Source organism: Porites lutea, chromosome 7 (genome assembly GCF_958299795.1).
Source record: "Porites lutea chromosome 7, jaPorLute2.1, whole genome shotgun sequence".
Classification (NCBI taxonomy): Eukaryota; Metazoa; Cnidaria; class Anthozoa; order Scleractinia; family Poritidae; genus Porites; species Porites lutea.
Window position 1 is genome coordinate 31,728,510 of NC_133207.1, and position 25,645 is coordinate 31,754,154.

Here is a 25,645-nt window from a genome sequence, read left to right on the forward strand (position 1 = left end):
TTGTCCATAGGCCTCATCATTCCGCGCGGCTAATGCGTTTTGGGTCACGTGGTCCGAGCGAGTTTTTTTCTCAGATACGCCACCGAGATTGAATGGGAAGACGCCGTACAGGGACTAGGCATGGCAATGTATACCGTAGCGTTATAGAAAAACAGGTAATTGTTGTTTATCGGCAACGTGTTTTACAAAAAGTGACATCTCTGGGTGTTGTTTCACTAGTATTTCCAAGGCACGACCTCCTGAAAATCGCAAATTTTAATCCCCAGCAAGAAGCCAGATTTTCGCTATGGAAAAAATTAGTTCCCCGAGAGAGTGGCGGAAATGGAGCCTAGGTCTAGGTCACAACCAAAAAGCGCTTGGCCTAACGTGCGTACGGATCAAAGTAGCCGGGAAATAAATAAAGCAACCATAAGTGGGTTTAGCACCTTCCTTAAAATTAACAACTCTAGGGAACAAGTTCTTTAACGGTTAACTCTTTTTTACCCTATTTACGGCTAACGGTTAAAATTTTTCAATTTTGACGGCTATCGACTAAATTTTTGGTCGTTTTACGCCTGTCGGTTAACCCCATTGAGACCCTCGTTCAAGAAAGCGTGATGCGATCAAACAAAAGGGGTACTGGAACGATGGTGAAAACGGAGAGCGAGACTGGGGAGAGGCGCGGTCTTCACAGGCCCTACGGGCGTTTGAGGCTCGTGAGCGGAATCTTTAAGTCTTTCAAAACCAATTTGAGAGAAACATAACCCGACCATTTTGTAGTCTGGGCCGGGGGGGGGGGGGTGCATATTCAGTTTAGTGATACACAAAAATTTTAACAAATGAATAGGAAGAAACATGCTGAAGTTTCTCCTACTGGAAACAGGACCTCCATATCTTCGTGGTTATCTGAGCCACGAGGCGAAGGTCTGGCCATTTGCAGGTAGACCTTTATTTCTCAGTTACTTTAAGACGCTGAGTATCTGCCCGAAAGTATTTCATTCGGTTAATTTTACATTAATTTAATGACTAGATAGATAAATAAACAAATAAATAGATATTTAGCGCTCAAGTCATTCCGCTCACTGATTCTTTTTTTTCTAAACCTGACTCATTTCCTTCAAAGAATCATATCTTTTAATTGATTCACGTTCGTATGCCACAGCTGGAAACGTTAAAGTATTGAGCTTAAGACAATTATTCCTTTAACACTTTGCGCACTCTACAATTGGAGCCAGTCAAGACTTTATTCTTATCTGAATTGTATTTAAATCGTTAAAAGTCGCATTACTAATCAGCTGTCATCAAAGTGATGAGTTTCAGTTATTCAGATTAAAAGCTAATCCTAACAACCAACTGCTGTCGGAAAGAAATCAGCTGTCTGCGCGTCTCCGTTAGTTTAAAATGCGTTGAATTCGAGTGAGGGGGCGTTTCAGACGCCAGAAAATAAGTTTTTTCGCCGTAGTAATTATGTGCAATGAACCTGTATCTCTCATCATAATCAAAGACATGAAATTTGCACCTGAGCGATTTTATGCGGTATATTTTTCAGTATTAACAGCCTCGGGCAAAAGCAGCAACAAAATACGCGCACTCGACGCAGCTCCTAACAAAGATTTCGCACCAGGAACGTTCCATGTAGGAACGAGCTTTGAAGTAAGCTTGGTACCTCAGGGTCTAATATTTGCTTCTCGAAATTGTTTTTATCTAATCACAGACGTTTAAGACAATGTTTATTACTATATATTACGGTGATCAGGAGTCACTGTTGTTTAACCCAAGCTGCTCCGTCGTGAATCTACTGGAGTCGATTAAAGAAAGATGCGGTTATGGAGATACAGATCGAGTGTTGGACCTAACAGACGAAACAGGTATGTAACAGTACAACTTGGTGAATTGGGAATAAAATTCCGTAAAAGCAAAAAAATGCTTGAAATGCAAGAGGAAATAGCAGTTATGTGTTATATTTTAGGAAGTCCTTGGGGTTTCATTTCTCGAAATCCTTTCGCTGTTCATACTATTGGCAATAAATAAAAAAGAAGTGAAATTTTCTTCGGCACCGAACAAGAATAAGCAGCCTTTCGTGAATGACCGAGAAGCTAGGCTTTTCTCACTTCATGGGCTTTCACGAATTCTGCATATAAATGACAAGTTTGCGCCACAATACAAAGGCCACAATGTCAGTGATCGGAGTCTAAGCAACACAAGAGGGGGCCAGTTATAAAGGCATTTACAGAATGAATAGCCAGAGTAAAATTTAGTGCAAACTTAATATCAACAAACTAAAATAGAAAGATTCCGCTGCTAAAAAAGCCTTCACTTGAGTGCTCACCCGTCTGGAACTCATCCAAAATCTTAAGATCACACTTTGAAAAGGAAAGGTCAACAAGGACCTCTGTTTTCAAAATAAAGTTCAATAACACCAATTTTGGCCACGGTCCTTTTCTACTATGTCACCTGAGTCTAGCTTGGTCTTCTTATGAATAACCGACTACAGTTAGTGCCATTGCCTCATCCCGAAGAAATAAGCCCTGGCCAACGGTCTGATTTTTTGTAAAAACATCAATTGCACATTATAATTACTTTGACAAAGTACGATAAAATACGTTATTACTTGAATTTAACCACCGGCCATGTGCATGTATTCTAAAAACAAACGCACAAGAAGACCACGAGAAAAGTTTACATTCAATGCGCCCACAAGGCCTGGCCCACTGAGGGCTGTATATCTCCCTTTGAGTGAATTTTTAAATTTTCAAGCCATATCCTTAGAGAAAGAATACATTTTAAAAATCGAAACCTGCAAACTAGAAAAGACTAAAACTGACAAGCACTTACATATCTCGTAGCACCACTTTATTTAAAGAAAAGTTAACGCTGTCCATGCAGGGTGACTTCCTTTAGTTTGGTTGTTGTTTGTTAATGTTTCATAAAGAAGCTGAAATTCTTGTTTGTTAATGTTCTATATAAAGAAGCTCAAATCAAATACCAATCCTAGTCCAGTTAATTATCAACGACCTTGCAAAAACTGAATGGATTTCAAGGGACTGTATACACTCAACAGTTTTTTTTAAATAAGAATATCGAGGCTGAAATCTGCGAAATTTTAAGCATATTATAAGAAACCCGAGGCTGAGATTTTCAAAAAGACAATTTTATGTTGAAAATCTGTTACTAAAATGCAATTATGTTTTTTAACTTAACTGATATAAATATTCCTTTCTCTTTACGGGAAAACTAGCGTGCAAACTTAAAAAAAACTGCACCAACTAATTGAGCCAAATGTTCAAGTGAATGCTAATAACAGTTCGATGAACGGTACATTGATGCCCCAATACATGCTAAAACGGAAATGACATAAGCTTCAATTTAAGAATTAATACACGAATATTTTCAGCCTAAAATCGGTAGAAAAATAAGAATACTCAGCCTAGGCCGGAAAAGCAAAATTCGTATAAAAAAGAACGAGTGTAAAAGCAAAACACCCGCAGTAAAAACTGAGATGTAAAGAAGCACGTAAATACACACAATTCAGTGTTGTAACAAAACAACTTGAGGACATTGCTTGTAGAGCATGATAGACAGTACCAAAAAAGATTGTTCTGTAGCTTTTGTTTGAATGGTCACTCTTTAGGATTTCATTTACAGACTCAAAAGTTAGAACCACCTTGTACAGAGTAACAAAATTACCTCAGTTCAGGAAAGTACTGCTACTAGGGGTCTCCAAAGTTCCAGCCACCTTGCTCACCATTGATCATATTATCGCTAGACTAGAGGTAATCATTGATTACGGATCCGCGTTCGTCACTTACGGAAAAATTACGGAAACGAAATGGAGTCGAAAGGAGTCCAGTTTCCCGGCCGAGGTGCCCCTGATAAAATTAATAGGGGCGGCTAATTTGCAGTCGACCGTGATAGCTCGAAAATTTCTGCCTTAGTGCCACAGGAACACCAGATAAGGATGCGTTCTGACAAACGCGAAAATTGATCACTAAAGCTGCCCCCGCTGCCTCCGATGGATAGCGCTATCCAACGTTTGAACAACCAAGGCCAGTGTTACAGGCAATATTAAGAGACAAAACTTAGTTGGGATCTTTGAAGGATTAAAAGAGTTGTGTCACAAAAGTTATCAACTTCAACCATTCAAAACTGGCCAGAAATTGAGTGAAATAAGAACAGTAAAGAAACATTTAACCAAAACAGTAAATACAAACAAAGTGACTAGTGGAGAAAACTGAAATGGAATAAAACATATTGTTATTCAGGCATTTGAAAACTGTCCGGCCTAACAGTTTTTTAAAATTTATCTCCGATGATTGTAACTTTTAAAATTAAAACACTCGAGAATCACATTTGTTTTTTATAAAGCTGTGATTTCTGCATGTCATTTGGAAGAAATTTCAATCTTCTCAAAAGTTAAGTCATAGCAAATGACAAGTACAAGGAAACAGGATGGACTAAAATAAACTGCCGTCACAAAATTCCTTTAATGTTACTCGCTGTATTTCACTTTCGATGAAAGTAAGCAATCTTAGACTCTCTTAGATCATCATACTGTTAAGAATATCGAAAGTGAACCAACAGGGTTAAAAGTTCAAAGATTAGTAAGTTTCGTCGAAGCAGAAAAATTCCAAAACTGACCCAATCGGACTTGGCAGGGTCGTCATTCAACACAAGACTCAGTCTCCAAGACCGTGTGCTTTTATCACTGTTGTGAATATGAACTGATCACAAATGTTTCTAAAGAAATCTTAACAGCAGTAAATTATTTTCCTGCTGCAGCTCCTGATACGAAAATCTTCTGTCGAAAGCAACTTGAGGTCAAATTACAAGGTTCAAACTTTCTGAGGACGGCCGAAAGTTCTGACTAAAACAAGGATTACCACACTACACGATTGAACACTGTAGAACAAGCCAGAATAAAACATTTCGTTCATCAAGGACCCTGAGTATTTTTTTCGTGCATGACAGGTATCGAAAACGAAAGAAGCAATTTCAGTCTTCAGATATAAATTTATCCGTAGCATGCAGCCGAAATTAATGGGCAGTATTCAATGTCATAAGACAGTCAAGAACGCGAGTAAGCAACCTAGTAGGGAAATGTCCGAAAAAAAATTCCTACAGTCGGTTGTATATGATGTGTATGCATATGTTCCACAAGGGCAGCATGACTTGGATTAACAAAATCGTTTACAAAACGCGTGATGTCTACAAACTTGCTTCCTCTTTCAGTTAACTACTCAGACAACAGCTAACAAGTCTTAACAGTTGGCTACAAAATGTGGGAAAAATAGGCTAACAAGTGTGATCGGGTCTGGTAATACAGTCAGAATGAATTACTTGAGCAATAACACAGTACAACTCACCTGTGCAACGTTTGTTGTCTTGAAGGTCAATGTTACCTCGCGGTCAACAGAACCTTTTATTTGAAGACCGCGGCCAATACCATACATAATGACGTAATACACACTTAATGCCCGGTCCCGAGATATTTAGTTTGTTTCGTTTTTCCGCGAGTCTTGATGTTTCCTGAGACCAACGCCATGGAAAGCAAACCTGCTTTCCGGGGGACTTGGTTTCAAATACTTTTATGCAAAGCCTATAGCAGCATTTTAAAAACCAAACAATCGACATCTTTTGACACAAAATATCTATCCCGAACGAGCAACCCTTACTTGATTATGACCCTTGCAGGATAAGGTCACGTGGTCACTGATCAGCCAATGATGGTCGCAGTTGTATCTAAGAAACTGCTTGCAGTGAAATAACACAATCTGCATCTTATTTATGCGGTAACTTTTAGGACGCTTCCTTTGGCTTTGGCCTCTGGGTCGGAACCATGAAGACGCAAAAAAATTTCTGCTGTGTGGTTTATGTTAGAACTGCTGATATAAAATTGTCGCCACCTTTATAAAACTTGCGGTTAATTCGATGCTTTCTTGACCAAAACGATAGTAGCAGCCAGCCTGACCCAAAAATAGAAAGCGACAGTGAATGATGTTGTGGTCAAGTCTTCAAAAGTAACCTGAGATCAGGCTCAATTTTCGTTTCCCTTTGTAATAACATTCCGGCGGGCAAGGCGAAAAGAAAATAGAGCCTGACACAAACCTTCTACGAAACGTCTTTCGCCCACTTTTTTGATTGATTGACATTTGCCAAATCAGCCAACCAAAATTACTTCCGTTGCTTGTTTTTCTAGTATGCAATTTTTCATGCCTGGGAAAAAAGTAGACTGGTTGACTTAAAAAATAGCTTTTATCTTTTTATTTTTTCAGCAAAAAATAAAACAGTCAGCACAATCACATTTAACTTCTTGCGAAATTAAAGGAGATCTCGAAGGTTATTTCTGTCGGCGTAGAAGGTAAAAAGTTTTCGAAAAGACGGCGACACGATGTTCTACTAGTTTTATTATTTTGGCTAGGCGCGCTCTAATTTAAAATACTGAAATTTCTACTTTTTCAAAGGATATATAAATTATTTCAAAACAAACCAAACGGGTTCTCAAGTGCATTATAACGCAGCTGATTTAGTCCCGTGCGTACACTTGCAATAATATTTGCGAATTTACTAGAGAAACAAACGTCTAAAAAATATATATATTTAAAAAATCCAGGTAAATATTATCTGCCACTAACTGCATGCTCAACTGACCTATAAACAAAAGGAAAAACAATATAAACACACTTTGTAGTCCTCCTTAGTTGTGTTGTTGTTTTACTGCAGGTCTAAAACTGGCTCGCTAAATTTATTAATCGAAATTAACAAACAGCAAACAGCCAACGAGCGAGGACACTAGTTTTCCTGGTTTATTTTTTACAAAACGCGAAGGCAAACAAAAAGTCTGTTACTTAAGACTAGCGCCACTAGCTTTTATAATGATGCCTACAAAAATTCCCTGAACAGCGATGCGATATTTTTAGTCTAATACTTCACAGTTGGCGATTGAGGTTTCTTTCGCAGTGAGCCTCAGCTTGTGTACCCCGTTCAGAGAAGTCATTCTCGGCTAAACTTTCAAATGAAACCAGTTTTAAGATGGACAATATTTTGATTTGCACCCGTTTGTTGGTAAATCAAAAGGCACCTTGTTAGCGGTCAACAACTTGCAGAGGGATTCAACTCCGCGATACACTCACATAAGTTTCGTAAATAAAACAAATCCTGAGAAGATATGAACAACCATATGAATTTTCTGAATTTCCATGGCACATATTAAGGCACATTCTCCTACCACAAGACCATAAAACAATAAAAAAGACAGCAAAATTGATCCTCCTCTCCGCCGTTGGCGGATCATTCACGAAAACAACCACGCGAGGAATAAGCGCTTTCAACTTCCGGCGTTTCCGACAGCCAATCAGATCTTGTGGCATTGTTTTAACAGCCAATCAGCGTTAAGGCCGAAATCTGGCGGTAACGAGCACAAACGTAAGAGAGTTTGTATCAGGCGCAATTTTAGCGGTAGCGGTTAGAGAGAGTGTATGAGAACCGATAAAATTTGGCCTGATCTCAGGTTACTTCAAAAGTAAAGGCAAATGCAAGGAGAGTAGCGGCAAAACAAATCGATGTCACTCGATGAGGACAAACTAAGATGTTCCTCTCACTAAGGTGGTTGTCTTTGTCTACGTATTACATAATCCTATTTTCTCCATTTTATTAGGTCTAGTCTTGGAGCTTTCTAGCCACAAATACGAGAATGCCACCAAGTACCTGTCTTCTAAAGGATTCTATGTTCTGGTTGAAAAGCTGACAACTGAATTGCCTTCGAATGACCCTAATGAAACGGGGCTCTCGCAGGAGGTCAAATATGTGCCACTATTAAACAAGCCAAGTGACAAATTTAAGGGGTACAAAGCGCGAGTGTCCGAAAGGAGACTGAGTCCGAAGCGGTCCTCGAGCAAAAGTGCGGGCAGAGTGGGAAAAAGGACTGGAAAAACAAAATTAAATAAGAGGGCAGATAATACTTTGGCTGTTTAACAGACGCAGGAGGAGGAGAGCGGCCAATGCCGAATAGAAATGCGAGCAGAACAGAAAAACGACTGCGAGTTATGATAAAGACTTTCAATTATTCTTTGTAATGGTTGCGAAAAGTTAAAGGGAATACAGTCAGGAAGTCAGTACAATACAACTACACGGTTTCAAAACCACGCGTTCTTCCTTAAAGACGCATGAAAAGATTTGGACATACCACTGCAAGCCACAATCCAGAAAAAGGATCACACAAAATGAACTGCTTTTATTATTTTTTGCCAATTTGCTTGTTTGTTTGTATGTTTTCGAGAGAGTAGGATAACTCAACGAATTCGGAAAGGATGGAGCTGCAACCTTTTGAGAATTCTGGCCTAAAGAAATCTGTACGCTCAGACCCCATTTCAACCCCTTACTCTCCTCACACAAGGACTTATTGTACCTAGATCTCACTATAATTAAATTGGCACAGTCATAAACGCGTCATGTACGCCAATCCAAAAGCCGTGACTTAAGAACATAGTGGGAATGAAGTAAAAAAGAAGAGACTTGGGAAAGGATGGTAATAACGCGCGATTTCCGTCTTGCAATGTTAGAGCAATTGTGACGAGTCTCAAGGCCAACGTTAGGACTCATCACAGCAGTAACTGCGTGTTCTCGTCACAGACTTGTAAATTGAAAAAAGACCTGTTTCAGCCTTCGATTTAGTCTCTCCTGGAGCCATTTGAGCGCAATTCGGACCAAAACAGCCACATTAATAAATGTCTATTCCAGACCACTCTGGGGCCCAGTTAATCCCAAATCAGCCCTAGAAAACTGAAATTCCTCATTGGCACTTAATTTCGCGTTTTTGGCTATTGTAAAAAAATCGTGAAATTAAAGTTCCACGAAATTAAAAAAGCCATAGAAATTTAATACCCACATAGAAAATTGAAATAACAATAGGCCCTTCGCTAGCCATTCACGTGGTACAAAACCGCCGTGCTGGAGAGCAAAAGTCGCACTGGGACAAGACAAACAAAAGACATACATAATCTGAAATGGTAATTTTGTATGTTTGTCTTGTCCCGATGCGACTTTTGCTCTCCAGCACGGCGGTTTTGTATCACGTGAATGGCTAGCTGCAAAGGGCCTATTGACATGTAATAGTAACGATATGTATCGACAAACACAAATTGCTTTCTGGTTCTTGGTCTTTTTTCTGGTTTTTCGAGTCTTCATAGCTAATAACAACACGGCTTTTACTAAGCCAGTCGAATGAGCACTTAATTGCGCATGGATTTTACAAATGAGACAGCCCCATGCAATGTCGTACCCAGATCTCTCGTCGACGAAGCCGAAGGTGAGGGATTGACGTGAGTATTGTCATTTGGCGCGCTATGGCGTGTGCAATTCATTCTTTGCAAAGTATTCAGATGGCTTTGTTAAAAAAAATATATTTTCGGTGAATAAGTAGTTTTTCGTCTCAAAATAGCTTGTAAAAGCCTTTTTTATGTTAAAAGACTTTTTAAAACTTTCTCCCAGTATTAAGATAAAGACTTTTGAAAATGATACGGTAAAAACATTTGTCGCGTAAAACTTGACGCGTACTGCTTAGAGCTTTGAGTGCGCGCTATGAAATTAGATTTAAACTAACTGCCGCGTTGAATTTTTGGTTACCAAAAACACAACATATAAGCACACTTTGTTAGTGAAAACTTCACGGCTCTATCAAATTCAGTGTCGTTTAACACGACCACCATTTTGGAAATTTATTTCAAGTATGCGTACTTTCATCACATGTCAAATTCCTGATAGGCGATCACGTGTACAAATCGGATTGGACCAGATCTCGCCTTCGGCTTCGTCGACAAGAGATATGGTTATGATATTAAGCCCCAAGCACTTTCGGAGTTAAAAACAAATCTTTTGAATTTACAGCAATGTAAGACAAACAGCCAACAGATTAACCTGGCCACATAGTCAAGACGTTTCCAGAAGAGAGTCCAAAGTAATGATATCTGAAGGGAAGTCGTCTTTGAGAATAATCCCACGTTCTTGATTACAATCCAGTTCATCGATGAAACCGAACCAGTATATAACCATTCCTGGCCCAAACCTTTCAAATCAGATAAGTCGACATTCTGTTAAAAGGTTAATTACTACTCAAAATTTTAATATGAAGCCTTTGAATTTGTTTCAAGTTCGTAAGGAAATCAAGAAAAGTCGACCACGGCATTGTACGTTGTAATCTTAACAGATCTGTATCACCTCCAAAGGCTATTTGAGGTACTCTGGAACTCAGTTCAGTCTGTGGGTCCATTTTAGCCATCTAAGTTAGACCGTTTGGCACCCTATCTGGAACAGCCAATTAAGACCCGAAAAGTCTGCAAAGAGACTTTTCTCTTAGAAAGTAAGTTAGACCAGATCATCATTTTAGTTGGACAAACCAGAGACGCTGTCGGATATAAAATTATGTTCACTTTTAACTTCTTTAAATAGTACGCAAATCTTTGGCCACAAATCATAGTCTTTGCCATTTGATGTGTCCTGACATAACGTCTGCCCGAAGTGAGTTTCCTTTGACATGATTAACGCATTTTAGGCAAAAATTGTCCAATTACAAATCTGGAAATGGGTGTCACATTCAACTCAACTCATCGATATGGTCACAATTTCGAACCTAAAAACGTTGTCTGGAATTGACCACGTAATCTAAATATACTCTGTGGTTTACACATAGCATAGTATGTCCTTACTATAGCGGCGATATTTCTTGTTATGTGCCAGGTAAAACACTCACAAATTTAGTGCAAAAATGATAGCATGATAGCATCTGCCGTTAAAGTTCAAGACACTTAGCGCGCTTTCCATTTGTCAGAACTGGCCGGCCAGACCCTTCCCGACGTAATGAGAATTTCACTGTTAATCAAAACTATTCGGCCAGATTAGTCAAATCCTAAATAGTGCGCAGGAAGGGGATGGTTTTTCGGCAAAAACCCTTGGAAAAAGCCAATTTCATCGTCAAAATGAGTGGTCCGGCCGACCAGTTCTGACAAATGTATTTATCATGGGTTATGTAACCTTTTCTTTGGGGTGTTACATGGTATGCTGTTCTGTTGCTTCATTAGCGGTAGGCTATATATATTTGAGTTGTTCTCATTTATATTCATTCGCGTCTTACGACCGTCCCTACGCCCTCAAAATTAAATACCCAGTGATAAGGGGTTTCTCTTAGACGTAGTTTTTTGCATGCTGCTATATGAAAAGTTTAGCACGTTTTGTATGTTTACTGAATCATTGTTATACGAGCATAGTTTAGATCATTTTGTTGGGTTGTTTTTCTTGCTGTAATTTTTTACATTTCCGAGTTTTCATTCTGTTTGTTGTATTATTTCCATCCATTCTGTTGATGAAGGCATAATAAAGAGGGTCGCACACGGCTCGTGTTGACACACCCCAATTGAGGTTGCTTGTTACATGATAAATGTTTTATATTCGTTTGAGCTGGGTAGCGAATTAGAATATAAATAGAAAGCGCCATTAGATACGGTAGAAATGCAAGAAAACTATCGGGGACCATGAACAAGCAAATAAAAACCTTGCAACGTATAGACTGCATGATTTTCAGTTGAACGACTTCAGATCGTCTCCAATCGGGCCACGAGAATCTCTCTTGTATAAATGGGAATTAATTTATCCCAGATGAACACTTTTAAAGCAGCTTTACCTGTTCCAGTAGCTCCAGAACTGGTCTTTCAAGTACGTCTGGTGATTATAATCGTCTCCAAAGGATGCTTTGCTTTCAATCCAATTTACAACAAAACCATCGACAGCTGTGGGAAAGAAAGAGACTACTGTAAGCTAGGGGGTACTTCAATGGTCAATTTTTAGGACTTCTATTTCAGCTGAAATCGGGCTCATTGATACTTCGAACACAAAGTTTGCCACATCCTCAGAATTTGTGTATCATTACAAGGAAATTGAGGAAGAGCGTAGCCTATTTCAACCCCCCTATTGGGTTACGTACGGCCTATAGGCAGGGGTTTGGAGATAAGCACCTCAACCTACGGAAATAGTCCAGTTTCGAGTTCGCTATGACCGCTGAATTAAAGAACTGAAGACGCATTTTTTACAGCCTTAGCCTCCATCTGAAGTAATATATTCACAAATTCCAACGAGAAAAAGACCTGTTTATTACTCTGTCTATTGTGTATATTCAAATTTCAAACACTTACTTGCCGGAATTTCTGAATATTTTACTTTACGTCGAGGCTAACCATGTATGAATGTGTCGTTGATGTTTGTATTCAGCGGCAATTTTTAATTCGAAACAAAAATGCACTTGCACTTGCACTTTTTATTTGAGTGTCAATGTATTTAGCACGAAAGTGCTAATTGGGGACACTATTTTTACGTCTCCTAATGGAGACGGGACCGCCATTTTACGTGGTCATCCGAGCCACGCGAAGGTCTCGCCGCTTGTAGTGCAAAGGAAGTACCTTCATTTCTCAGTCATTTTAAGACCCTGAGAAATGGTCCGGTCCCCGGAATCGAACCCGCGACCTCCCGCTCTGCAGTCAAACGCTCTACCGGCTGAGCTAATCCTGCCACGGTCAAACTAGACTATTGCTTGTTATACGGCGGGCATCCCAAATGGCAGTATTCAACTAAGCACTCAGACGAGAAACGTGCACGTCGTTGGCGACTATTAGGAGGTGAAAACCATTGATCCCAAACCTGAGATTACTAGACCCCAGAGGGTGATCATCCAAGGGAACAAAAACCCAGTCTCTAAAAAAAAAAAATAAAACCAGACACTGATTCCTAGCCTATTCGGGGGTTGGGCCGTGACCTTGGAACCCCATCCTCGTGAAACAAGAAACAGTAATGTTGCGAAAGCATTTTCAAGAAAGAATATCACGGAATTGTGTACCTGCTGACGCGTCACAAAGAACAATGATCAGATGAGAATGATGATGAAGAGATCTATTTCAGGTAACACAAAACGTCACATTTTTTATGATAAAGAAATGGAATCAACTTCAAAAGAAAGTTTGGAATTACGTTTATAGTAGACTACGAGTAGTCCCCATTTTTCCTCAGGGATAGCAGAGCGAGCGAAACCCTTTCTCGCGTGGGGTGATTTTCACGCGCGCTCGCGTTTCGCTCGCTCTACTATCACTGACGAAAAATGGGGACTGCTCGTAGTCTACGTTTATAGCGTTAATGAATGGCATTAACAGCAACGAACAGCAGTTGAACAAGTCAGTGGCCAACCTTTTCATGTTAGGCGTATTTTGCAGAACGCCGAATGACCGCTCTGACTTTAGTGATTGGGGTTAGGAAACTGAGTGAAGCAGGTTCCATTTCGGGTCGTTGTACTGGGAAAACTGACCTGAAACTTAATTGATTCACTCAGTTTCCTAACCCTAATCACCAAATTTCAGAGTCATTCGGCGTTCTGCAAAATACCCCTTCCGACCTTTTCAAGTTTTTGTAATCACTGTCTTAGATGTAACTGGTAAGGACTTATTCAGTGCCCTGTCAGCTTTAGTCTCATTGCGGATGATCGAAAAGAGATTTACGTAGGAGAAAGGCATTCACCTATAACGTAAGCAAAAAGGGTCGAGTTCATTAAAGCTGGGTTAACATAACGATAACCCAGGGTTAGTTCGAAATCTGAATTCAGAATTGAAAGCTTAAAAAGCAAATTTACCTTAAATCTTTTTGTCTACAACATGATGATTGGATGATCTTAAAAGAATAAAAGAAAATGTGCCAGAAAATGCTTTCGAATAAAAATTTAACCTCAGATTAACGCTAATCGGCCTTCGAACAACTTTGCCCTGCATCATTCTCTGCGAGAGAGTTACCCTTCCTGTCGGCCAGTTTGTTGAGTGCGAGTTGGCCCCTGGGCGAATTAACCGTTAAGTGCATTACGTACCTATGGGAATTTCAAGTTTGCAGTCTGGTGTTTTGTCATATCCTCGACTTCTCATGTCATCCTCACCTTCAAAAAAGATAATATTTAAAATCACATTGTAATAAAGTGGAATTAAACTTGCCAGGAACGAAAAAAAATAATCACCTACTTTCCATTCTTACCGAGAAATGGTATGCCCCGGTTTTGTAGTTTTTCGCGTAGAATCAATTCATACTCGTAACCAACGGAGCTGAAACACCACTTGTCAAGGAAACGTGGCACCATGAATATCATTGTTGTTTCTTAAGCCCTTAGGGCGTGTTTACATGGATGTGGGGGACCCCAGACAGGTGAGGTAACATACGGCGGGGTCACCCCACCCATCATGTAAACGTGGTCAAGTAAAATGAGAGATTATGTGGACAGGCGGGTTACCCACCAAAGCGGGTTACCTCACCTACCTGGGGTCTCCCACCTCTATATAAACAGGCCCTTAGTCCGAGCAAATTCGAATCCTTCAGTCGCGCGGGGAGGTGTAAAAAGTAAACTGACGAAAGCAGGAAAAGACTGCTTAAAGGAGCTGTGTCATGGACTTCGTCAAAATTCGACCGCAGAAACTGCTACCAAATTGAATGAAATATAAAAATGATCGCACAAATTAACAGAAAGTATTAATAACACAGCAAATACAAAAATAGGCACAGATATAGACAAACTTGAAGAAGATTAAAACGGATTGAAAAAGTGGGTTTTGAAACTTCAAAATTTTCATTTTTGTTGTTTGTAACATTTGATGTAATGCTTTGGAAGTACATTTGTTGGACAAGAAGCTCTCGGAGTCGTCGTTTAAAAGTAATTTCGGGCGCGGACCCACATCGGTTTCCACCGTTTTACGGAAATCTTTCACATTTTTCATAAAAAATATGTTTTTAATAATAAAAAACACTTTCCAATTGGAAAATTGGCCAATATCCTGTCTGAATGATTCGGAAACCCAGAAAAGGGGACTTAAGGAGAAAAACCCAAAAAATTTCTTGGGTGAGCCCGCCCCCGCACCCTGCTAGAAGGTGCTCGTTTAGGAAATCGGTCAGTATTTATCCTAGATCCGCGCCTGAATTTGTTCGTTAACGTTAAGTTCCAGGCATAGCGCGTAAGGAAGAGTAATAGGCAATCTTTATAAAATGAACTAGACAGCAGTCGTGACGGTTGACGGTCATTTCGCACCGGTTTATTAGCCCCCTTTTCTAGAACGAGGAATATTATATTTGAAGCGTGCTTGTTTTGGTTTATGGCTTAAAGAACGAGGAATATTACATTTGAAGCGAAGTTGTTTTGCTTTCTGGCTTATAGAACGGGGAGCATTACATATGAAGGGCGCTAAATGACTCGAAATAGGGGGCTAAGTAACCGGGGCGAAATGACCGGTTACCGCCGTGACACTGCAGCCCCTTTAAAAAGCCTTGATTTTTTTTCTCCTCGACTCGAACAAGATCCGTAATAAATAAAATAAATCTCCACCGTTAAGAAATCTCAATCGCATTTCTGGCCTCTTCTGTAGCTCAATTCTTTTAAACTAAAAAAGGATACCGTTTTATGTTGTCCACTAATGGTCCATAGTTTGGATCATTGAGTATACACTGAGAAAGAAAACGACACCTTCAGAATAACGCTAAGTACAACATAATCAAATCTCAACACTGACTCCAACCTTGCCAGCCCAAAGTAAATGCTAAAGAAAACCACGAACTCGTCTACACCCAGGGTCTATCATTCCTAACATGGGTCAAAGTAAGCTGGGCTCTCATTTTCCTTTTAGATTTGTTTAATATCCCGCGAATTTGGCTATGTTAATAAACTTCCAAACAGTTCAAGAGCACGAAATGATGAATATGTTTAAGTTAATTTTTTTATCTCTGGTAATTTTTATTTTTCTTTTGTTTCAACTTCATTAGCATACATTTCCATACCGCAAAAACAAAAGAAAAACACAAATTACCTGAGATAAAAAATTAACTACAACAAATATATGAATTTCACTTATTGGAACTGCAGAATGAAGAAGTAAATGCAAGCAAAACATCGCAGTTATAAAGGATGCAACTTTGTTAAAAGAAAGCCCACAAAAATTGAATTCACACTTATTGCCCTTGTCCATATTTCCTCTCTGCCTTATGAAGCATTGATATCATAACGAGATATTTGATACTGATCACTCAACATATTGCTCTTCTCATCTAAATTTGAAGGAGATCCTTAAATGCCCTGAATGCCTTAGAAATTTTTAGGCACAAAAGATGTATCTATTTAATAGCCAGTAAATCGAACATGATGAGAGGCAACACACTGAACCCTCCAGTGTGATGATGTGACCCTTGGCTGATAAAAACTAACATCACCACCCTTTACTCGGCCTATTCCAGCAACACTGCTGGTATGACCCTTAAAGCTGGTTGAGCAGGAGGTGAGCTATCATGCTGTCATGTACATGTACCAGCCTTCTTGCTGAGCACTCCAAAAAAAACACCTGTCGCAGAATAACTATTATAAATAGGTAATCCTATTCTTTTCATCATGTTTTTGCTACATAATTATATAATCAGTACCATACTACTTTATATATCAAAAACATCATAGGATAGGGCCCATTTGACCATCTTTTCACATGGTTACAAATAAGATACTCTTTGACGTAGGAAACTGCCATAAAATTGGAATCTTTGCCTATTTGTCTAATTAGTAGCAGAATCTTAAAACTATTACTACCTGGTGCACTTCATTGGCAAGAGTTTTATCCTCTATGAGGGTGAGGGGGTCTTTCATCATCTGACTAACAACAGCTCTGGGAGCTGTAATAAGAGATCAAAAATCCAGAAACATTATCCTGTAGAGAAGTTGAGACATGTTAGATGAGGGTATCAACAAGCCTCAGGGTACATGTATCAAAGTGGCTGGAGTTTAATCATGAAACAACTGGGAGAATTAGTGCTTTTGAAAAAATTTTTTTATGGGCAGGTAACAGTACTGTTTATCGATCTGGCCCAAGGGGATAAGACAAGCGTTACTTGGAAGGGCTTACTGTCCTCTGAACAGACATACAGAGCGTTTTCACATGACATCACGGCGGCCATATTGTTGTCCCAAAACAATGAAACAGTGGCCACGTTGGTGTCCCAAATAAATCCTGTGGGAGTTGAAATCTTTTCTTATGAAACATTTTCTTTTGTTCCAATAAATTTGCACAGATGCTGGCCACGTGACGCTATATATTTATCCACTTAGTTTATGGCATTATCCATTTCATCCATTTATACAATAATTATTATAAAGTATTAAAAACGGTCTCTTAAAAGAAATGAGCATCAGAGAATCTTGTGTGCAAAAGCTGCAAATTGGAATCTACCATTACTAGTTGCCTTATAGATGTTCATACCACGAAACAAATAAACATCATTTTTCAATAAATAAATTGAGACCTGTGCGCCCTATAGAACACATGATCCATCCTAACATCCTCATTTTCTCCCACAACTGCATCTGCAAATAGGCCATTTCAGAGTTACCTGAAGCCTCTGTTTCAAAGCTAGGCTAAGTGCGAACAGACATTGATGTGAAAATGATTAATTTTGTTATTCTCATCCGGATGTAACTCATTATCATAAAAAAGGTTTTGCACTTAGCCTCATTTTGAAAGTAAGGGTTATTGTCCAGAACTCAGAAATGGCCTATTAAATCTAGACATTATAGACTCACGGTTCTCTCCATCAAAACAAGTGTGGGAAAGATGTCTCTCTAACACAATTCTTGCCAGCAGTGAGTGTGACAAATCCACTTCTTCTGCAATCCTTAACAAAACTGGCTCTGTGGACTCTTGAGCAACTCCTGCCAAATATCTCCAGGTAAACACAATTAAAAAAAAAAGGTTAATTACCTACACAGATAAATGACAAGCAATGTAAAACAACCATGCAATATAAATGCTGAATTACCTTTGATAGTAATTTTCCATTACTTCTAACTTGTGGTGCTTGTGATGGTTCTTACGCATTTTTTTCTGCCAAAGTAACATAGTCATAGAGTGTATATTAAGATGGCATGACTGAATTATTTAGGGACAAATATATACACCTTATTCGATGGTTTAGCATATAATACTAATTATATGCTAAACCATCGAATAAGAGGTTTATTATTCCACTACAAAAAAAAAATTATCTGGCAATTGGCTTCTATTTTTTGGTAAGAGTATTCAGAGACATCCTGATTCTGTCTGTGAGAATGACGTTAACAATTAGCAAAATGTTCACGCGTATTATATGCCAAACCATCGAATGAGAGGTTAATTATTTTACTGCAAAAGAAAAATAGTATTTTGGCTTCTATTTTCTAATGAGAGTATCCAAAACATCCTGATTCTGTCAGCCACAGTTGCTCCTTTTGCATCCGCTGGTATTCGCCCTGTTGTAAACCGGTTAAACCAGGACACTACGGTGTATTACGGCCTCGTAATTTGCTTGTTCTCTTGACCTTATATGGTAAAATGACATAATAGTGGAATAATAAGTACCAATAATACATGTGTAGGTTGTTTGTCTCCAGTCAAGGCTTAAAGGTAGAGGTATATGTATTTCACAGAGTAATTACACCTGACAATAGGCCTATAACAGGGTACAGTGGAAGCTCTTGTAAGTAGACACCCTTAGAATGTGAAAAAGGTGTTCATCTCTGGTAAGTCAGTGGTATAAAAGTTCAATTTGAACCACTTTAATATAGCAAGTGACCTTTCATCTGTATTATATAATTACCTGATAATCCTGTGAGTAAATACTGACAAGGGTATTGTATGTAACTCTAGGAAAGAAAATAAAGTGAAACTGAACTACACTTAATATGCAACAGAAAAACCTTGATTCAGTCAACATAAGAGTTCTACCCAGTCCTCAAATGTTCTGACACAAAATTTTAAATCTCAGTTTAAAAAGAGTAACAAACTGTATTAGAGTTTTCACTAAGACTTCTATTAGCAGGAGAAAGGTGTAACTTTACAGGAGAATATTGTGAAAGAGGCTCCATGCCTGAATAAAAAATAGTCATAGGCTATCACAAGTTAGCTAAAGAATTCTGTGTAGTAAATGAAGAAGTAAATGAGAAGTTTCCGATCTCCAAGCCTAATGAACACCCTGCTGTATCAACAAGTACCTCTAGTTCCCTCCTTCTAGGGGGATCTGGGGTTAAGTTCCCCTGAAAACCCTAACATGTGATTTGCAGCATTCTGGGCAGTAAGCTGAGTACAAAAGGGCATGTTTTTCATTAAAGATTAGAAAATTTCATTTTCATTCAGGCCACACAATCAACTTCTACAAGCACTGAACAGATGACAATAATTAAATTATAATACATACATTAACACATACACACATTTTGCATAAACTGCCTAAGGCCCAGTGGATGAGAGTCCTCACAAGACCACAAGAAGGGGATAGGAAAAAATTTTCAAAGGGTCCTATGAAAAGGCAAGGTGGTAGGAATCTGCCTCATCCATAGGGCAATCACAATAAAAATAGAGAGAATAAAGTTTTAATGATTTGATGAGTTAATGAGTGGAGTAAAAAAATCGAATCTCCCGCATTTATTGCCAGTAACTGTTTTGATAAATATACAGTACTTTTAGTGACAAACTAAGGGCCCCTTCATATGAGCCCAGTTGACTGGGCCGGCCCGGGTTCACCTTACCTCTAAATCCTTAAAAAATTTTCAATAGGTTCATATGAGAGGATCGGCTGGCTTGGTTCCTGAGATTTCGGTTTTTCCAAAACAGGATCTCAGTAAGTGAGCTGCAAATTTTGTCGTATTAAGACTTCAACCCGGATAGCAGGGTGAATTCTGGCAGCGCGGATGGCATCATCTTGCATTGAATGCTGTATTTTCCCCATCATAAGCATCCCATTTAACTGCATTGATGCAGCTTTAAGAGTTGCCAAAGCTATGATTGGTGCAAAAGTTATATTTTTTCCCCATATTTGCTTTGCTTTTTGAATTTTGCGTCAGAGCTCGTCCCCAGGATCTGTGACCTTTCCTCAGCTCGGAAACCGGGTTGAAATTTATGAACCCAAGGCGAAATTGGTCCAGGTAACAGGACTCATATGGAAAGGCCCTTAAACCTCAATAAATACCAACCACTTTGAGTCAGTGGTTAACTCTCATCACTGTAGCGAGAGCTTAATCCAAAACGCTATTATCAGTATTTAAACCCTAATTTCTACCGTCAAAACTATTTGCAGCTATTTTCAGTGCTTAACCCACAGGTGGCCCAAGCGTAATATGAGAGTTTGTATGGGAAAAATAGAGTTTCAAACTTAGATGAAATAAGAAGTAAAAGCGATAAAAGTTATCAATAATTACACTGTCAGGTCAGATGATGTAAAAGTACTCAAATCGCGCTGAAACGTCGTAAAAACAAAGACAACGACTCGAGGTAACAATATTTACACTTTATTGATAACTTTTATCGCTTTTATTTCATTTATTTTATCTAAGTTTCAAACTCTATTTTTCCCATACAAACTCTCGTATTACGCTTGTGCCACCTGTGCTTAACCCAGACCAGCTGATCGTGAATCATGACTTGACTCATTTAAGTGATTGGACTTGTAAAACAAGCTTTCTCAATTCATGAAACTGTTCCGGGCTGCTTTCTTATATAAGATTATACAAAAATATATGAAATTCATGAGCGCCCGCAACTTACTCCAAAATTATTTCCCTTTTTTTAGCAATTTTCAGACGCGATATTAAGCTTTACTCGTCCATCACCTTTGAGCTTTTTACAAGTCTTTGGAGGAGAACTCGCGTTACAGAGGGCACTTACCCAGGAAACTGCAAGGCTATCGTCTTTAAACAATCTCTTGAGCCATAGGTATGCATCAGGGTCAATATCTGGTTATAAATTTCGAGCTTCATGACTCAAAAACCCCAAGAGATTAGTCTTATTTGGACTGCTGTTGTTTTCACTTCAATTTCGCGCCGAGGTGCTTGGTAACCACCCAGTTCCCCGACATACTGTGGCCGCCAAAGTCGGGACAGTATGTGAAGATTTACATGACATACTAATCCGTTTCTGCAAGATGGCGTCCTTCGTCAACCTTGTGTTAGATTTGAATGAGCCACAACTTATTTACATTACATCCATTGTGATGATAGTTACAGCAGTTATCGTTGCTTTTTGCTTAATTTTTTTAAAAGCCGAATATGGACGATATTTCTCAGCGAGTTCATCGCAAAAGTACGGATTTGGAGTGAACCCCAAAATTGCTTGGTTTGTTCAAGAATTACCAGCCTTTGTTGTACCCTGTGTGTTGCTCTTTTTCGCTCGCAAAGACGTCTTCGGATTAACGCCGAATACCTTTCTTCTCTTATTATACTTATCACATTATACTCACAGGTTAGTGGTATGTACTAAAATCTTCCAGCCAGTAATAATTCCCACAATTCCAAATTTTAGTCTGGCTGTCAGTGTTATTACTCAACCAGATTACATAACCGACTGTCAAACAGTCTCCGGAAAGATGTGGAATAACCTCATACTTATTTGCTTCTCACTAAATAACAAGAAAATTGTGAATTTGTTATTTGTCTCGTTCTTTTAAAGCTCTGAAATTAATTTTCTGAAATTCTGCACTTTAATTACTATAAATAATTTTACTATTGATATTAATACTATTAATATTATTTCTTTTAGCTTCAGACTTACCTAAGAGCCCTTTCTCTACCCTATGGCAAAAAAATGAAAAATTACCAAATTTGGGGTAATTATTTATTTGCACTTGAAATATTGCACCCTTCAAGTTCATTGACAAAATTTCAGGGGGAGCCACAAAAGGCTTTTTAAAAAATGAATAAAAACAACTGACGTCAGAGCCTGTCTCTCCAACCCTTCTCGCTGTTCTCATTTTCAGATCTTTGATTTATCCCTGGCTCATTAAAGGAGGCAAACCAACCCCTGTATTGCTCTCATCCATGGCTTTTGTCTTTTGTATGTTAAATGGCTACCTACAGGCAAGATACTTGAGTAAATTTGCTTTTTACAAGAATTCTTGGCTGTCAAGTCCCATCTTTATCAGTGGGGTAGCATTGTTTGTCACAGGCATGGCAATTAATATTCACTCTGATCACACTTTGCGTAATCTGAGGAAACCTGGTGAGACAGGCTACAAAATTCCAAAAGGTAAGTTTCTTTAGTTAAGTTAGATTTTTTAACATTTTGATTGCCTAGCAAATAGCTTGTACCACTTGTATTATGTGAAGCTGGTGTGAAAACCAGTGATAATGATTTATAGTGATGGGTTTTCTTATCCTGTTAAAATATTCCATATTATCAACGTCATCATCATCATCATTATTATTATTACTGTTGTTATTATTGTTATTATTATTATTATTATTATTATTATTACTATTATTAGTATTGTTATTGTTGTTGTAACTTGTTGTTGTTGTTGTTATTTAAATTAAGATATGATTGTGACAGTGGCTATTGCAATTTAAGCAACAGCAAATTAACATCTCTAATTTGCACAGGTATTCACTGTCCTGGAAACAACAATATTTTCCACTATTAGCTCTGTCATGTCCCTAGACCTTAGACTTCAAAGGCCTTTTTCAATATGGTGACCATTCCAAGAAGTGAAGACTTTTGCAAAGTTCTGAACCTATATGTAATTCCGATTTCTTTCAAGTGCATCTTTAAGTTGTTCGGCATCACTCCTCCTAGACCTCCCACAACAGCTGGTATTACTTTTGTCTTCGCTCTCCAAAGTCTAGATATTTCCTTTGCTAAGTCTTGATATTTTTCATGTTTTATTATTATTATTATTATTATTATTATTATTATCATTATTATTGTTACTATTATAATATTAAATTAGATGCTCTGGAACCTTCACATTTAGTGTATTTAAGACCCTACTTCAACTGAGTCTGTTTTATGTTTTCCGCTTAGCTTTATTACATCAGATGTGTGCAATGCACGAGATGTATAGGTTATGTCAAGTCAATATGAAACTCACACAAATACATGTATTCTGCAAAGTTAGTATAATATTAGGGACCATTCATTATTTATTCCAGGGGTTGGGCTGGCAAGAATGAGGGGTGGGCCAAGTCAGATTCAGGACAGTCAGGTGGGGGGGGGGGGTCATCAATAAATCTGCACACAAAGATGGGGGGCTACCAGAATTTTTATTTTTGGTTTATTTTCAAACAAATACTTCCAGTGCGCTCTGGACTAACGGTACATGGTTTGCAAGCCTCCTAAAGGCTAACAGTACATAACTGGTAGTTTAAAGCTAATAAAGAAAACAGTCACAATTTCTACGAAATGATATTTCTTTTTATCTTGCCTTTTAGTGAAAGTTTAAAATGAAATAAATCCTTTTTTTACCTTTATCTGCTGAATTTCACCAGCATGAAATAAAGTGTCCCAGTTAATCCACACGGCTGTCTGACTTGCATTCTGTAGAGGGTTGCCTCTCGCTGGAAGTGGGCTTCACGGAAATCTATACTTTTTTTATGTTCTATAAGCCTGGTTCGTTTTTTATCAATGTCTTATCTTTGACCAATACTCTTTACTCTGGAATGAAAAAGAAACTCTCACTTGGTTTTTCTGATACAAAAAAAGTTTGAAAAGAACTATCGATCCTTGCAGCTATCGTCTATTGGCAACTTTATATTGGCAACTTTATATTCCCTTTCTATTTATTATAGTTCCAGCACAGGAGGGAGAGCAGAGTATATCACTGAGGACTAGGGGGAAGGTGGGGACTCCGCATATGAAAGGGGTGGGGATGCTCGTTGTCTCGCTTAGGGGTATAAATTTCAGATTTTGGTCTCACTTAGGGTGTTCTGGGCAAAACGCCATCATATTTACCCGTGAAGGTCTCATTTAGGGTTGCACACGAAAAAACATAAAAATATATATATTGTCTGTGGTTTAACATAGTCTCTTTTAGGGGTCAAAAAAGCTTGGGCCCTGCCCAGATCGGTCTCCTTTAGGAGTTTAATTCAAAATTTCTGATGAGCATCCCCACCCCTTTCATATGCGGAGTCCCCCCCCCCCCCCCCACCCCCTTGGTGAAAAGGATCAGTTCGATATAGTGATGTAGACTAATTCAAACACTCAATAATCTTAGCTTGGGTTTTGTATTTTTGTTCTTACATGCATTTTTTTTTTTTTTTTGGTGGGGTGGGGGGGGGAGGGCTAGCCAGATTTTAAAAGCACATTTAGAGGGGTCATGCCTTTTTTTAGTTTTTTTTTTTTAGTTTTCCTTTGAACGGGTCAAGATGTTTTGTTGTGCTTTCTGATGGATCTTACCAGCCCACTCCCTGGTATAAATAATGAATGGTCCCTTATTACATAAGGTGGAGTATGTGGAAAATAGTCTCTGCCTCAAAAGCCAAGTAAATTCCAATATTTTTCGCTACTCTTCTCTTTTAATAGGTGGTATGTTCACTTATGTTTCTGGGGCTAACTTCTTTGGTGAGATTATTGAGTGGTCTGGATTTGCACTGGCATGTTGGTCTCTTCCTAGCCTGGCATTTGCAACATTTACTGCTCTTAACATTGGTCCAAGGGCAATTCAGCACCACAGGTATTTGAAAAAAAAATTTTGATGAAAATTTTCTGCACAAAAATTTAATAACTTGGTATACGCCTGGTATATACCATCATGCATACGAAAGAGAAAAATTTTGCGGTCATATGTAAATACAGTCAAAGACTGTTGAAACTCAAGAGCACATCATCAAAAAACATAATACATGAATTGATGAATCATATAAAAGAGAAACGATAAGGTTGATTGTGGTGATGACGTACCTTTTGGTTTGACCAGCAGTTTTTGCAGTACCAAGTTGTTTTCACTGTTGTTTGTCTGCTGATTTTATTTCATACCAAAATGTTTTTGTTTTGCTTTGTAGATGGTATTTGGACAAGTTTGAGGATTATCCAAAGTCTCGACGTGCTCTTATCCCATTTGTCTTATGAAGACCAAATGAAAGGACAAGGCACAAAACAAGAAAGGAGAGAAATCCATAGCCTGCGTAGCAAGCATTTCCGCGTGATTTCAGAGCTAAGAATGACCAAGGAATGACAAGGAACGGGATAATTGATTTTAGCCTTTTTTTCGCGGGGTCTTGTTCCTCGTTCTTTGCCCTGAAACCACACAGAAATGCTTGCTACACAGGCTAAGAAATCAAAACAATCGTGTGATTGACAAAAATAAAATTTAGATAGATTTTCTCAATTTATTTAGCTGTTGCAACTAATATATTAAAAACATGGCGAAAAAAAAAAACAAGGATAACGACATTGGTACCGTTCTTGTTTTCATGCAGGCACCATTTCTTTTAAGGGCAGAGGAAGAGGAAGTGCAAGGGGAGAAAAGGGGAGGAGCTGGCCTCCTCTCCCCTTCGCATGTTCTGCTCGCGCGTCCTGTAATAAGATATATGGTTTTCAATTGTCAATTTATTTTTTTGTTGCGTGACAGTGAAAACGATCCATACCCCAAAAAACCCCTACCTAAAAAAAAAAAAAAAGAAAAACGAACAGGCCACTCAAAAAAATACCTGCCATATTTTCCTACCCCAAAAAGTCCCAAAAAGATCCTTCGATCATCCCCCAGGGGCCCCACTCACATATTTTAATGACGGGGGGGTCCGAAGGATTTTTTTGGGTCTGGCATTTCGGCCAAAAGGGATTTTTTTGGGTCTATGAAAGACGCCGAGATTTTTTTGGGTCGCGAAAAC

General features: G+C 38.6%; 3 protein-coding genes across 5 annotated transcripts in view; 2 read left to right on the forward strand and 1 right to left on the reverse strand.

Moving 5' to 3' along the window:
* Positions 1-20,854, reverse strand: part of LOC140942673 (CDAN1-interacting nuclease 1-like) — a 29,288-nt gene extending 8,434 nt beyond the window's left edge. Inside the window, exons 1-10 of one of the 3 annotated variants that reach the window (XM_073391629.1) lie at positions 20,712-20,854; positions 18,649-18,694; positions 17,833-17,897; positions 17,597-17,736; positions 16,610-16,692; positions 15,434-15,483; positions 14,029-14,096; positions 13,868-13,933; positions 11,651-11,756; positions 9,892-10,039 (exon numbers count right to left, since the gene is read on the reverse strand). In XM_073391629.1, the coding sequence (XP_073247730.1) occupies positions 9,904-10,039; positions 11,651-11,756; positions 13,868-13,933; positions 14,029-14,096; positions 15,434-15,483; positions 16,610-16,692; positions 17,597-17,736; positions 17,833-17,897; positions 18,649-18,694; positions 20,712-20,803 (852 nt within the window). In that variant the 5' untranslated portion in view covers positions 20,804-20,854 and the 3' untranslated portion in view covers positions 9,892-9,903. Of the gene's footprint in view, positions 1-9,234; positions 10,065-11,650; positions 11,757-13,867; positions 13,934-14,028; positions 14,097-15,433; positions 15,484-16,609; positions 16,693-17,596; positions 17,737-17,832; positions 17,898-18,648; positions 18,695-20,711 lie in introns of those variants that run through there. The other 2 variants (XM_073391628.1, XM_073391630.1) reach the window with 2 other exon arrangements.
* On the forward strand, positions 1,330-8,906 carry LOC140942677 (uncharacterized). The gene is made up of 3 exons (XM_073391631.1): positions 1,330-1,632; positions 1,736-1,847; positions 7,634-8,906. The coding sequence occupies exons 1-3, from the start codon at positions 1,447-1,449 to the stop codon at positions 7,948-7,950; spliced, it is 615 nt and encodes a 204-aa protein (XP_073247732.1). The 5' UTR covers positions 1,330-1,446; the 3' UTR covers positions 7,951-8,906.
* A 113-nt stretch (positions 20,855-20,967) lies between the features above and the next one.
* LOC140943313 (3-oxo-5-alpha-steroid 4-dehydrogenase 1-like) lies at positions 20,968-25,346 on the forward strand. Its single transcript, XM_073392392.1, has 4 exons — positions 20,968-21,284; positions 21,799-22,067; positions 24,339-24,489; positions 24,818-25,346. Exons 1-4 carry the CDS (start codon positions 20,968-20,970, stop codon positions 24,882-24,884), a joined length of 804 nt encoding a protein of 267 aa, XP_073248493.1. The 3' UTR covers positions 24,885-25,346.
* Positions 25,347-25,645: the final 299 nt, after the last annotated feature.

Coding starts and splice junctions, on each gene's coding strand:
- LOC140942677 (XM_073391631.1), top strand. CDS start 1,447: ATGTGCAATGAACCTGTATCTCTCATCATAATCAAAGACATGAAATTT. Junction 1,633..1,735: donor ATGTAGGAACGAGCTTTGAA/GTAAGCTTGGTA, acceptor TACGGTGATCAG/GAGTCACTGTTGTTTAACCC. Junction 1,848..7,633: donor GGACCTAACAGACGAAACAG/GTATGTAACAGT, acceptor CCATTTTATTAG/GTCTAGTCTTGGAGCTTTCT.
- LOC140943313 (XM_073392392.1), top strand. CDS start 20,968: ATGGCGTCCTTCGTCAACCTTGTGTTAGATTTGAATGAGCCACAACTT. Junction 21,285..21,798: donor TTATCACATTATACTCACAG/GTTAGTGGTATG, acceptor TCTCATTTTCAG/ATCTTTGATTTATCCCTGGC. Junction 22,068..24,338: donor AGGCTACAAAATTCCAAAAG/GTAAGTTTCTTT, acceptor CTCTTTTAATAG/GTGGTATGTTCACTTATGTT.